At 42.2% G+C, this 14,558-nt stretch overlaps 1 protein-coding gene across 1 annotated transcript in view; it reads right to left on the minus strand.

Annotated features, from left to right (window-relative positions):
* The window catches only part of LOC134590393 (tetraspanin-18-like), a 40,503-nt gene extending 26,270 nt beyond the window's left edge, over positions 1-14,233 (minus strand). The window contains exons 1-3 of the mRNA XM_063444398.1: positions 14,154-14,233; positions 13,556-13,631; positions 12,295-12,489 (exon numbers count right to left, since the gene is read on the minus strand). Coding sequence (XP_063300468.1) covers positions 12,295-12,489; positions 13,556-13,612 — 252 coding nt within the window. The 5' untranslated portion in view covers positions 13,613-13,631; positions 14,154-14,233. The remainder of the gene's footprint in view (positions 1-12,294; positions 12,490-13,555; positions 13,632-14,153) is intronic.
* Between the last annotated feature and the right edge of the window lie 325 nt (positions 14,234-14,558).

The following is a 14,558-nucleotide window of genomic DNA, read 5'->3' on the forward strand; positions in this document are numbered from 1 at the left end:
AAAGCAAGGGTTATTCACTAAAGTGAGAATTCAAGGAAAATTCTAAGTGATTTTTTTCAAATTTAAGGTCAAACTGGAAAAAGTCAATTGTGTTTCCTGTTTAGTAAATTTGAAAATTTACTATTGACTATTCAAGATTTAAATTTGATTTTTTTTAATTGAAATCAGGTTGTGATACATTTTAATTCTAGAGACAATACGTTTATGTCATGTTTGATCATGTTTGCTAATAATGGCTAATAATTCATGGAGAACCCATATATATTTGAAAAACAATATAGTTCATTTTGATAGGTGTATCAATTCATGGTTAATGATGTTCTTAAAAACAAATACATTTTGTAATAGATTACATATGTGTTCATATTCATCATGTTTAGCTCTACCACCACATGAAGGAGAAAGAGGAAGACTGACATACAGACAGCCAACCATAATCTATTGAAGGCTTTTAAAGACTATGAGCTAATTTCCAACCTTGTTGGTAAGTAGTAGCCACAAATTGATGTTATCAAGAGACAGTATTTAGTAGTAATTGCTATCTGACAACACATTTCCAACCTCACCAGAAAAGTCTCCGACAAGTCACTAATAGTGTATGGTTTATTGATAACATCCATATAGTAGTGGTAGCCAAGTAATGACTCACGCATAACTATAAAAAATGTAAGCAATGAAATTCAAGCCATAAATAATCATACTGGAACAATAGCAGAACTGGAGAAATTAAAAAATCAGCTTCATTGACCTTAACTTTGTAGTTTAGTTTTCAATTAGGTACACTGAATTCTATAATTTAGGAAATAAACCACATTTTTCATTAAACTGTGAAAAATAGTGAATTGAAATATCAATTGCAAAGTATAGGCAAAACTAACTGATTTAATAAAATTCTCCAATTTAGCATAGGCACAGCTTGGCTTTGTAAAAGTAAAATGTAAATTTTGCAGTTTTGATTATAATTTACTATAAATTGGTGTTTATTATTATTATTATTAATATTTATATAGCGCCAACTAATTCTGCAGCGCTTTACAGTATTATGAAAGGGGGTCAAATTTACAATAAATGGGATATTTACACAGTGACACAGGAACAATACGTAGATGAGGACCCTGCTCAAACAAGCTTACAGTCTAGATGAGGTGGGGTACAAATACACAACAGGGCAGCAAGCAGCAGAGCTGGAGGTGAGAGTGGACTATGGCTCTTTAGGAGAGCAAGAGACAGATTTGGATAAGTATAAGTTATAGATAAGTTACTCTGGGAGTCCATTAGCATTTCTGAACAGATGTATTTGAGGGACTTCTTAAACAATTGAAGGCTAGGGGAGCTGTTCTCACCACCCACGAGAAGTCCTGCAAGCATGAGTTAGCAGTGAGGTTGCGAGCAGCGAACAGGAGAAAATCAACATCCAGACGGCCAGACGTGGTCACCCCAGAAGGGCCCAACAGGGGTTCTTCTGTACCGTAGTCCTGCTGTTTTGCGTCAGAGCCACTCTCCGGTTTAGCTTCAGTCTATGTTTTTTTCTGCCTTATCTCCAGCACTGGGGGCTGGACTTTACCTGTGGCTGCTCCTATCAATCTCAGCCCATCTGAAGCAGATCCCTATTTAGACAGGTATAAGACACTTCCTCTCCCCGAGGGCAGTGTCAGTTCATTGACTCTGGTTCTGCTGTCTGGTTCCTGTTTTTGTGTATCCAGATTGTTTGCTCCTGGCTCCTGACCTTGGCTTACTTGCATCGTGTATCCTGACTTCTGGCATCCTCTGACCTTGGCTTTCTTACCATGTACCCTGACTTCTGGCATCCTCTGACTTTGGCTTACCCATAACGATTATCCTGCTAGTGTCCTTACCTGTATTGCGACTTGGAGCAATATCCTGCACAGCCCCTGTGCAAAGACTCACATGCTAGGTGAATTCTTACCTGACCACCTTGACCTGTGTTTAATTGCAAGGGTGAGCATAAATCTCTGCCTACCGGACTCCCAAATAAGGTAATCCGTGACACCAGTAGAGCGGAGAGACTGAGAAGGGGCATATCTATGAATCAGGGAAGAAATGTAAGAGGGGCTAGAATTTGTTAAAGCTTTATAGGTAATGGCATTTTGAATTGACACCTATAGGATACAGGAAGCCAGTGTAAGAATTGGCATAGTGGTGAGGTGTGGGTGAGAAAGATCAGCCTGGTGGCAGAATTCATTACCGATTGTAACGGGGCAGTTTGGCTTTTGGGGTGGCCAACTAGGAGAGAATTACAGTAAACCATGCGAGAGATTAGCAGAGCATGAAGAAGCTCCTTGACAGCATCTTGTGTGAGAAAGGGGCAGATGGGGGCGATATTTTTTAAGGTGGAGTTGACAGGTGTTAGCAACATACTGGCTATGTGGTGCAAAGGTGAGGCCAGGATCAAAGATAACACTAAGACAACGAGCTTGCAAGGATGGACTGATGCAAGCACCATGAACTTGCAGGGAAAATGATGGAGGAGGATCAGCATTATGAGGGGGGAAATAAAAAGCTCAGTTTTAGAGAGATTGAGTTTCATACAGCAGAAGTACATCCAATCAGAAATTGAAGAAAGGCAAGCAGTGACACGTTGCAGGACCGCAGGGAGAGATCAGGGGAGGAGAGATATATCTGGGTGTCGACGGCAAGCAGATGGTAGCGGAATCCAAAGGAGTTAATGAGTTTGCCAAGAGAGGCAGTATAAAGAGAGAACAGAAGGGGACCAAGAACAGAAGAGGACCAAGAACAGATCCTTGGCGGACTCCAACCGAGACAGGGCAAGAGGAGGAGATGTCATTGCAAAAGAAGACACTGAATGAACGTTTGCAGAGATAAGAGGAAAACCACGAGAGATCCGTGTCACAGAGACCAAGGGATTCAAGAGTTTGGAAAAGGAGGACATTATCAACAGTGTCAAAGGCAGCAGAGAGGTCAAGAAAAATTAGTATTGAGTAGTGACCTACGGATTTAGCTGTGATTAGGTAATTTGTAACTTTATTAAGAGCAGTCTCAGTAGAGTGGAGTGGGCGACATTGAAGAGGATTGAGGAGGGAGTTGGAATTTAGATTGTGAGTCATACAAGTGAAGACAAGTGTCGTTCTAGAAGTCTTAAGGAAAAAGGAAGCAGGGATAGAGGACGATAGTTGGAAGGGGAAGACGGGTCTAGGGATGGCTTTTTTATGATGAGTATGACAGTTGCATGCTTAAGGCGAGCAGGGACAACACCAGATGAAAGAGAGCAGTTTTGGATGTGTGTTAAGGATGGTACAAGACAAGGGGAGAGAGATCTGATAAGGTGGGAAGGTACTGGATCAAGCAGACAGGTGGTGGGATGAGAGAAGAGGAGAAGCGAAGCCACCTCCTGTTCTGTCGCTGGGGAGAAAGTCTGTAGGGAAGGGATGGTCCATGTGTGGTTGAGAGAGGGAGGAGCAAATGGGGGAGAATCAGGGGTCAAGTCCTGGGGAAAAAAGTGTGGGAACTCACCCAAGATTCCCGCCCCCCCCCCCTTAAAAAAAAAAAATTCTACACTCCTATGCATATAGTGCAGTGTGTGTATAATGAATGTAGTGTGTTTGTAGTGAATGCAGAGTATGAATAATAAATGTAGTGTGTTTGTAGTGAGTGCAGTGTGTATAATGAATGCAGTGTGTTTGTAGTGAGTGCAGATTGTGTATAATGAATGCAGTGTGTTTGTAGTGCATGCAGATTGTGTATAATAAATGTAGTGTGTTTGTAGTGAGTGCAGAGTGTGTATAATGAATGTAGTGTATTTGTAGTGAGTGCAGTGTGTTTGTAGTGAGTGCATAATGTGTATAATGAATGTAGTGTGTGTAGTAAGTGCAGTGTGTATAATGAATGTAGTGTGTTTGCAGTGAGCGCAAAGTGTGTATAGTGAATGTAGTGTGTTTGTAGTGAGTGCAGAGTGTGTATAATAAATGTAGTGTGTTTGTAGTGAGTGCAGAGTGTGTATAAGGAATGTAGTGTGTTTGTAGTGAGTGCAGAGTATGAATAATAAATGTAGTGTGTTTGTAGTGAGTGCTGTGTGTAATAAATGTAGTGTGTTTGTAGTGAGTGCAGAGTATGAATAATAAATGTAGTGTGTTTGTAGTGAGTGCTGTGTGTAATAAATGTAGTGTGTTTGTAGTGAGTGCAGAGTGTGTATAATGAATGTAGTGTTTGTGTTGTGAGTGCAGTGTGTGTATAATGAATGCAGTGTGTTTGTAGTGAGTGCAGTGTGTATAATGAATGCAGTGTGTTTGTAGTGCATGCAGATTGTGTATAATAAATGTAGTGTGTTTGTAGTGAGTGCAGAGTGTGTATAATGAATGTAGTGTATTTGTAGTGAGTGCAGTGTGTTTGTAGTGAGTGCATAATGTGTATAATGAATGTAGTGTGTGTAGTAAGTGCAGTGTGTATAATGAATGTAGTGTGTTTGCAGTGAGCGCAAAGTGTGTATAGTGAATGTAGTGTGTTTGTAGTGAGTGCAGAGTGTGTATAATGAATGTAGTGTGTTTGTAGTGAGTGCAGAGTGTGTATAATGAATGTAGTGTGTTTGTAGTGAGTGCAGAGTGTGTATAATGAATGTAGTGTATTTGTAGTGAGTGCAGAGTGTGTATAATGAATGCAGTGTGTTTGTAGTGAGTGCATAGTGTGTATAATTAGTGTAGTGTGTTTGTAGTGAGTGCATAATGTGTATAATGAATGTAGTGTGTGTAGTAAGTGCAGTGTGTATAATGAATGTAGTGTGTTTGCAGTGAGTGCAAAGTGTGTATAGTGAATGTAGTGTGTGTGTAGTGAGTGCAGTGTGTATAGTGAATGTAGTGTGTTTGTAGTGAGTGCAGAGTGTGTATAATGAATGTAGTGTGTTTGTAGTGAGTGCAGAGTGTGTATAAGGAATGCAGAGTGTGTATAGTGAATCTAGTGTGTTTGTAATGAGTGCAGAGTGTGTATAATGAATGTAGTGTGTTTGTAATTAGTGCAGATTGTGTATAATGAATGCAGTGTGTGTGTGTGCTGGATGATGTGTGTGTGCGTGTGCTGGATGATGTGTGTGCGTGTGCTGGATGATGTGTGTGTGTGCGTGTGTGTGCATGTGCTGCATGATGTGTGTGTGCGTGTGCTGGATGATGTGTGTGTGTGGATGTGTGTGTGTTGAATTATTTGTGTGTGTGTTGGATGATGTGTGTGTGTTTGTTGGATGATGTGTGTGTTGGATGATGTGTGTGTGTGTGTGTGCGCGCTGGATGATGTGTGTGTGTGTGCGCGCTGGATGATGTGTGTGTGTGTGTGCACTGGATGATGTGTGTGTGCGTGTGCGCTGGATGATGTGTGTGTGTGTGCGCGCTGGATGATGTGTGTGCGTGTGCGCGCTGGATGATGTGTGTGTGTGTGTGTGCGCGCTGGATGATGTGTGTGTGTGCGCGCTGGATGATGTGTGTGTGCGCGCGCGCTGGATGGTGTGTGTGTGCTGGATGATGTGTGTGTGTGTGTGTGTGTGCTGGATGATGTGTGTGTGTGTGTGTGTGCGTGTGTGTGTGTGCTGGATGATGTGTGTGTGTGTGTGTGCTGGATGATGTGTGTGTGTGTGTTGGATGATGTGTGTGTGTGTGTGTGTGTGTGCTGGATGATGTGTGTGTGTGTGTGTGTGTGCTGGATGATGTGTGTGTGTGTGTGTGTGTGTGTGTGCTTGCTGGATGATGTGTGTGTGTGTGCTGGATGATGTGTGTGTGTGTGCTTGCTGGATGATGTGTGTGTGTGTGTGTGTGCTTGCTGGATGATGTGTGTGTGTGCTTGCTGGATGATGTGTGTGTGTGCTGGATGATGTGTGTGTGTGTGTGTGTGTGTGCTGGATGGTGTGTGCTGGATGATGTGTGTGTGTGTGTGTGTGTGCTGGATGATGTGTGTGTGTGTGTGCTGGATGATGTGTGTGCTGGATGATGTGTGTGTGTGTTTGTGCTGGATGATGTGTGTGTGTGTGCTGGATGATGTGCTGGATGATGTGTGTGTGTGTGCTGGATGATGTGTGTGTGTGTGTGTGTGTGTGTGTGTGTGTGTGTGTGTGTGTGTGTGTGTGTGTGTGTGTGTGTGTGTGTGTGTGTGTGTGTGTGTGTGTGTGTGTGTGTGTGTGCGCAGGATGATGTGTGTGTGTGTGTGTGTGCAGGATGATGGGGGGGGCATTTTTTTTTTTAAACTTTGTGTGTATTTTTTTTGTTTATTCCCCCCTCCCTGCTTCTTACCTTGTCAGGGAGGGGGAGATCACCTGGTGGTCCGGTGGGGGAGCCAGCCGCTGCACGCAGGGGCCATCACACACTGTGTTCCCTCGCCAGCTCTAGCTCTCGCGAGACTCGCCTGTGCGGAGCGTTGCCATGGTAACCCGTGGCAACGCTCTCACAGCCACGGGTCTCGCGAGAGTTAGAGCTGGCGAGGGAACACAGTGTGTGATGGCCCCTGCGTGCAGGTAGCAGGCAGGTCCTGCAGGACTGGGAACGGGAACGGCGTTCCTGCAGTGGAAAAAGTGCAGGAACGCCGTTCCCATGCATTCCTGCAGGACTCGAGCCCTGGGGAGAATTATTTCATTAACTGTGCAATCTTGTCGGTAAAGTAGCATGCAAGGCTATCTGCTGTAAGGTCAGTTTGAGGAGTGGCTTGAGGTGGACGAAGGAGAGTTGAAGAGATGCCTGGGATTGCATGAGCATGAACTCACAAGCGAAGAAAAGTAGGATTGTTTAGCAAGGGTGAAGGCTGTGCTATATGAACACAAAATTAATTTATAATGGAGGAAGTCTGACAAGGTGCAGGACTTCCTCCAGCAGAGTTCAGCATCTCTGCAGGTAGTTGGTTGATTTAGTGTGCCAAGATTGGAGGCGCGTCTTCCTTGAGGTGGAGCTGGGCTGCGGCATCTAGGGCAGAGGTGAGGGTAGCATTATGTGAGGAGATAGCCAGAGAGGGACAGGAGAAAGTGGGGATAAATTAGAGTTTGGAATGGAGATCAGCTGAGAGTTGCTGGCGGTCAAGGGAATCCAGGTCCCTTCTTAGTTGAGGAGGGTTAGGGTAAGGCTGTTGGGTGAGGGGGCTTTCTAGGACAAATGATAAGATTTTGTGATCTGAGAGAGGAAATGGAGTGTTGTGGAGCTTAGAGATAGTAAATGAATTAGAAAAAATAAGATCAAGGGTATTGCCAGTTACATATGTGGGAGTATTAGCCCATAGTAATAGGCCAAGGGAAGAGGTAATAGAAAAGATTTTGGAAGCTACTGAGGTCAGGGTGGGTTAATGCTGAAATCTCAGATAATTGGGGAAGTGAATAGGCTCCCTGTATATTTGTACATATATATTTTGGCTATGATGCAGACAGCCATCTGCAAAGTCCATTGAGAGAGAACTCAGGAGAGCCTTTCAATCACCCCTCTATACAGCAAAATGAAAGTGTAAGTAGTTTTTCAGTGACTTACAGAAATCTACCCTTGCAAACGAGATATGTCTTGTGATTCACGCATATATAATAATTTCTGCAAATTAAGATGGTCGGAATTATTTTCCAAGAAAGGTGGCAACTCTAACACACACTTTAGAACCAACGACTACACATACATAAAACAGCGTTTCTCAAATGATCCTCACAACGAAGGGGAAGGTATTTTGGATAGAATCTATCCAGAAATTCATGCATCCCCAGCATGTTTGCACTGTGAAAAGAGATTGTGGACTATAGACGGTACCTTCCACAATACTATGGGGAGCTAACATAGAGTGGAATGTTTATTTTTCTCTCTCTTTTTTATACAAGCAACCCTGTAGTCAGGGAAAGAATAAAAAGAGACGTAATATTGATACTTACCTAAAACAATGGTCCTACATGATGTGAACTGGGGTCTGGCCAATTGGAGGTTAGGTGACCCTAAACCTGAGAGCAATGTTATAAAATGAATTTATATCACTGAAGCCTTATGATAAGATTGATAGTTGACATAGTTAGGATACTTTTTAGAGGTAATGTCTCACTGCATGGTATTAATAAGGCCTGAGTAGAGAGACACTCTTTTCATTTTCTTTTCCATTTGACTTACTAGGCGAATAAACCTAAAGGGAACAGTTTGTTACAATGGGGTCCTACATAAATACTTTGTTTCTTCTTTGTTTAATGTATCTATTGTTTGATATTCACTAGATTTTCTGGCTGTAGAAACAAAGCTGGATGTGCTGTACTGTGAGACAAATGGAGGGGCTGGGGAGAAAATGAGACACACAGAGTTGCTGGGGATGGGAATGAGGCACATGGGGGAGCTGGGGGTGAAAGACACATGGAGGGGCGGCGGGGAATGACACTCATGATGGTGAGCTGGAAGGGGGAATGAGACATATGGGGGAGCCTAAAGGCAATTTTCACACCGGACCCTGTGGTTTTTAGTCACACCTCTGAATAGACCCCATTATGTACATTCAGTACACCACAAACAGCCAACTCTACACACACGCAATCCCACAAGCATAATCTCCAAACACATGTAAAATCACATGCAGCTTCCACACAGATGCACAATATACTTAACCAGCTCTGTTCCACTTGTGTCATCAGTAATCACAGCTCAAGTTGCTTGCACATGCTGCATATTTGCATGTGTTTGTTACACTTATGCATTCTTCACATAACTGACCTTTGTTGCTGTACAGCTTCATGATACACTTTTGAGTTAACTACATTTCAGTATTACATAGTGACAGTCTTTGTGTGTTTACCATTGGACACTGCCTTTTGAAGGTGCTTCAGATCTATGATACTCTCATATAATCAAAGAATGCTTTTTGGAGGTGCAGTCCTACTGCACAGTTCTACGGTATACTAATATGCACAGTATGCAGTATACTTACATATGCATGGGAAACTACTGTAGTTATATCATAGAATTTACTATAAAACATATTTCAGTTGTAAGCATACATCTGTGAATTGTCAAAAGAAAAAGATTAAAATAGCTTAGCAAGTCACCCAAAATGTAGGTTTGTTTTTGGTGTGAGTTTATTACCACAGTGTTTATTCATTAAGGGTTGTTTGCAGGTTCACAGAATTCACTATCATATATATTTCAGTTTGAAAGATATTGTTAGCGCACCAACAATATGTGGTGATATTATATCACGTTTTGTTACACTGGTGGTGTATTGTACATGCAGCTATTTTTTATGTTATTTGTTTATGGAATAAGTAAATTGCTGGAGTTTTTTTTTTTTTAGAAAAAAATGCATTCAGTCATCTGCAGAGTATATTTACATAGAGATCAGATGCATAGAAAAAGGTGATTCATACATGGACCTACATGACTTTTTTTTTTAAATCTGAATTAAATAACCATCACAAATATCACACACAGTCAATGCACCCATATATCACATAACAATTATCATACATGGAGGCGGAGACCAGATTCCCAACATTCTAGACCATCAGAGATCAGCATGCCCAACTTACTTCAAGGGAACAACAGGGAAGGAGAATACATTTTGTTTTGTTTTTTAAACTGCCGAAGGGCCCATCTTGTGTCTCATTCCCTCCTTCCCCCCTTCCCCCCTTCCCCTCCCCCTGCAACCTCTACATTTGTCGCATTCCCCTCCTGCTCCTCCATGTGTCTCATTCTCCCCCACAGCCTTTTTATATGTCTCATTCCCTCCAGGTCCCCATTGGACTTATTCCCCCCAGCCCCTTCATGTGTCTCATTCACATTTCCCCCAGCCCCTCTTATACTCCCCCCCAAGATCATCTCTGTTTCTTATCCCCCACCAGTCTCTCCATGTGACTAATTTCCCATCCTCCATGTTTCTCATCCCCCATGTGTCTCTTTTTCTCCTCAGTCCCTCCATGTGCCTCATCCCCCAGCCCCCTCATGTGTCTCATCCCCCCTCTATGTGTCTCATTCCTCCCCCAGATCTTTCATGTGTCTAAACCCTCACATCTGCCCTTCCATGTATCTCACCCCTCCATGTATCTCACCCTTCCATCTGACTCACCCCCATGTGTCTCATTCTCCCCCACCCCCTCCATGTGTCTCATTACCCCTTAATGTATCTTATTCTCCCCCAGCCCCTCCATGTGTCTCATCCCACCCAGCCCGTCCATGTGTCTCATTCCCCCACGTGTCTCATTCCCTCCCCTGCCTTTCCATGTGTCTCGTTCTCCCTCCAGCCCATTCATGTATCTCACCCCCCACCCTCTCCTTGTGTGTCATAAGGATCTTCTGTTTTTGGAAGAAAGTGCTCACCATGCGCACTTCCTGTCAGAAGATCCTCTACCCGCAGTCCACTTGGCCACGCTACATGTAGTGACTGGCAGGAGGTTGAACACTGTGCTACACCTCTTGCTACAGCGCAGCCAGGGGCGTATTAGCCGCGAGGCAAACAAGGCATTTGCCTTGGGCGGCATTTTCCAGGGGGCGGCAAAAAACGCTGCGCCCAAATGCCCAGGGCAAATGCCTTGTTAGCCTTGCGGCTAACTGACAAACCCTCTGGGCGGGCGATCTGCTGGGCAGTGCTGGCGGGCGGCTGGCGAGGGAGCACTTCCTCTGAGCTGTCTGCTCAGCTCCCTCGCGCGCCGCAGAGTGAGGCTGGGAGCCGGAATATGACGTCATCCAGCTCCGCCTCCCAGCCTCACTCTGCGGCGCGCAAGGGAGCTGAGCAGACAGCTCAGAGGAAGTGCTCCCTCGCCAGCCGCCCGCCAGCGCCGCCAAGCAGCCACTGGACCACCAGGAAGAGAGGGAACCCCCCTCCAGCATTCCCAAAGGTAAGGAGGCTGGGGGGGGTTACATAAAAAAAATCAAAAAGTGAGTGTGTGTGTGTGTGTCTGTTAGTGTGTGTATGTCTGTTAGTGTGTGTCTGTTATTGTGTGTGTGTGTGTGTGTGTATGTCTGTTAGTGTGTGTATGTCTGTTAGTGGATGTCTGTTAGTGTGTGTGTGTATGTATGTTAGTGTGTGTCTGTTATTGTGTGTGTGTGTATGTCTGTGTGTGTGTGTATGTCTGTTAGTGTGTGTGTGTGTGTGTGTGTATGTCTGTTATTGTGTCTGTGTATGTCTGTTATTGTGTCTGTGTATGTATGTTAGTGTGTGTGTGTGTGTGTGTGTGTGTGTGTGTGTGTGTGTATGTGTGTCTGTGTATGTATGTTAGTGTGTGTCTGTTAGTGTGTGTGTCTGTTAGTGTGTGTGTGTGTGTGTGTGTGTGTGTGTGTCTGTATGTCTGTTAGTGTGTGTGTGTGTGTATGTGTGTCTGTATGTCTTAGTGTGTGTGTGTTTCTGACACTGTGTGTGTCTGTTAGTGTGAGTGTGTGTGTATCTGCTAGTGAGTGTCTGTTAGTGAGTGTGTGTTTCTGTTAGCTAGTGTATGTGTATCTGTCAGTGAATGTGTGTGTGTGTATTTAGAAGGTGGGGCAGGGGAAGGGTTGGGTGGGGGTGGCGCAGGCGGGCGGGAGGGGGGCGCCTGAATTTTGTCCTGCCTAGGGCAGCACAAAACCAGGATACACCACTGAGCGCAGCAGTGATGCTGGCCCACCGGTAGACGGGGCTGTTGGCCCTCCTGGAGTGATGACACACAGAGAGCAACTTAAGTGTTAAAGTGTCTTTAAAGTAAAACAGTGCCCAGAAGAAAGGAAGTCTTTATGTGGTAAATGTAATTTTGTATTACTTCGAAATACAAAGTAAAAGTAAAACTAGTATATAAGATTTTGGTAGTAAAAGGAAATTTAGGGGTTTTACACAGGTTTGCACATAAATAGGATGTATCAAATAGCAGAGAGTTTTTTCTTTTTCTGCTCAAAGAATTTTGTAGAATGACTAGAACACAAGCAAAACACAACACAAGACTAGAACACAAGCAAAACTTATTGTCTAGCACATGTCAGATAGGATAGAACGTCATAGTAATCTGACTATTACACTGAACTCAATGTTTTTGGTTTTATTCAGCATGACATATAAATGCTTAAGAGATATATGTGGTTTGAAGAATTTAAACTTTTTGCAAGACACTTGTTTTAACATGTTTACAAAGTAGTTACAACTTCCAGCTTGTCTGAGCAGGGTTCTCATCTACCTATCATTTTGTAATTGTCCCATGTATTGTTAAATTTCCCCCATCCATAATATTGTAAAGGTCTATGAAATAGGTAGGCACTATATAAATACCAATAATACTAATAGTAATAAACATTTGGATTTATTGCTGAGGGCATATAAATATGGCTTTAGTGACAAAAAGACAAACAAAAGAGAAGTGAATATGTACATATAGCTAGATGAACTCACCATTAACAAGAGTGGTCTGTTCTCACGAATTGCTCCATAACAACCCAAGAATCCCAGCAATGAAAGTGCTGCACCCATAGTGAGCAAAATATACCCCGCAGCACTCAACAAAGGATTAGAAGTGATGATACTCTGGAATCCATCTGGATCAGCAACAATCCATATACCAATGCCTAAAAGGCATATTCCTCCTGTCTGCAGAAATAATGTATTATATATTATAATTAGATATAAATATTTGCACATAATTAATTATTGCTACCAACTGAGTTGCAAAATTTAGGCTAGAATAGCTGGATTTTTTTTATTGGATTCTGACTTAAATGTCTATATGGTGGAGGCCTGCAAATCTCCCTAATTATAACTGCAGGGAAATAATCCTCTGTCAAACTACTCTTTGCAAGGTATATGAATAATTAAAGGAACACTTCATTTAAAGGACCACTATAGTGGCAGGAAAACAAACTTGTTTCCTAGCACTATAGGGTCTTTAGGTGCCCCCCTCCCTCCCCCCCCCCCCCCATGACCCCCCTCCCGCCAGGCTGAAGGGGGCTAAAGGGGTTAAACACTTACCTTTCACCAGGGTCTGGCTCCCTCGGCGCTGGGGAACGCTCCTCCCTCTCCCAACGTCAGATTTGAATGTGCATGCGCTGCATACGCTCAATGCTTTCCTATGGACGTCAGCGTCTTCTCACTGTGATTTTCACAGTGAGAAGCTCGGAAGCGCCTCTAGCGGCTGTCTGTGAGACAGCCACTAGAGGCTGGATTAACCCTATTGTAAACATAGCAGTTTGTCTGAAACTCTAATGTTTACAGCTGCAGGGTTAACACTAGATGGATCTGGTACCCAGACCACTTTATTGAGCTGAAGTGGTCTGGGTGCCTATAGTGGTCCATTAATTTAACAATTTAGTAGATGTACCACAAAGCTAAGGGAAGCCGAAGAACGCCTATCTGTATGAGCCACAAATATGAAAGACTCCAGACACATATGCACTTCAGCAATTGTTTTCAATAATATTTTTAAAAATATTTGAGTTTATTTTAATACTTCTCTGTTACATTAGTGAAGCATTGAGTTTAATTAAATTAATTAAGTATTGGAAAGTTGGCCTTTGCCGCTCTCTGCTTCAACACTTCTCAATAGTACCCAAAAGTTAGGTTTAAAAACACTTAAAATGCTCCACTTGTAATTCAGTTCTTGTCATAGACATTTATGCAAGTGGCATAGAGGTCAATTAATTATATAAAAAATACTTACAAAAACAAGGACGTTGAAGAGAAACATCATGTACTTCATAAACATTAAGACACCCATTCTGTAGGATCTGTCTCACCTGCAAATCAAACTGCCAGAATTTAACAGCTTTTATTTATATCTTTATAAAAAGGAATACATTCATTTTTAAAGGTAAGAACATTCTTTATATTAGTTTGCTTTATTATTGTTGCAGTAATTATTTTTCTAATAAAACAAATAGAAAGGTAGATATGTCTACATACATATACACATTGAGCTTATAGAATGTATGACAATAAATTGTGAAAGTGACTTAAAATTAATTTTAAGCTTTTACAGAAATAGAACTGTTAGCAGTAATATGATTTCACTGCAATATAAGTATTAGTCAAATTAAATCATGTAATTAAGATAATCAACATATAAAGAACTTCGTCATAAAACACAATCTAAACAAAATCCAAAAGTGACTATGACCAAAGTTTACTTGGAAAATAACACATAATATACAGATATACATCTTCATCAAAATGTCAAACTAATAATTTATTCTGTAGATAATATCTATATTTAAATTACATTACTCCAATCCAGCTAGGAGATCAATAATCAAACATACCTTACAAAGCGTTTCAAAATCTTTAGCCAACAGCTTCTGTTTCTAAACTCAAATAGCAGTGGTACACCCAGGTAAAGTTGTCACAACTCTGTCCATTTAGATCTTCTCATGACCAGGAGACTCTTAATTAATTTGGAACAAGATCTAGCTATTGTAGATATTGACAATCTCCAAGAGAACAGCTGTGCTCCTGGTCTCTAGAGGCTCATAATGCAAGTCATTAAAAAGTAACGTGTGGAAGCAGAAGTAGAACCTGACCTCACTGCAACAGATTGTGGGTTAATTAATTGCACAGTCCCTCACAACTTGACTCTAATATAACATGTGTCACTAGTGTGACAATGTACCCTATCAATATTAAAAGGTATTCCAATTAAATATTGATAACCACAATTTGTTGATAAA

Source organism: Pelobates fuscus, chromosome 1 (assembly GCF_036172605.1).
Source record: "Pelobates fuscus isolate aPelFus1 chromosome 1, aPelFus1.pri, whole genome shotgun sequence".
Taxonomy (NCBI): domain Eukaryota; kingdom Metazoa; phylum Chordata; class Amphibia; order Anura; family Pelobatidae; genus Pelobates; species Pelobates fuscus.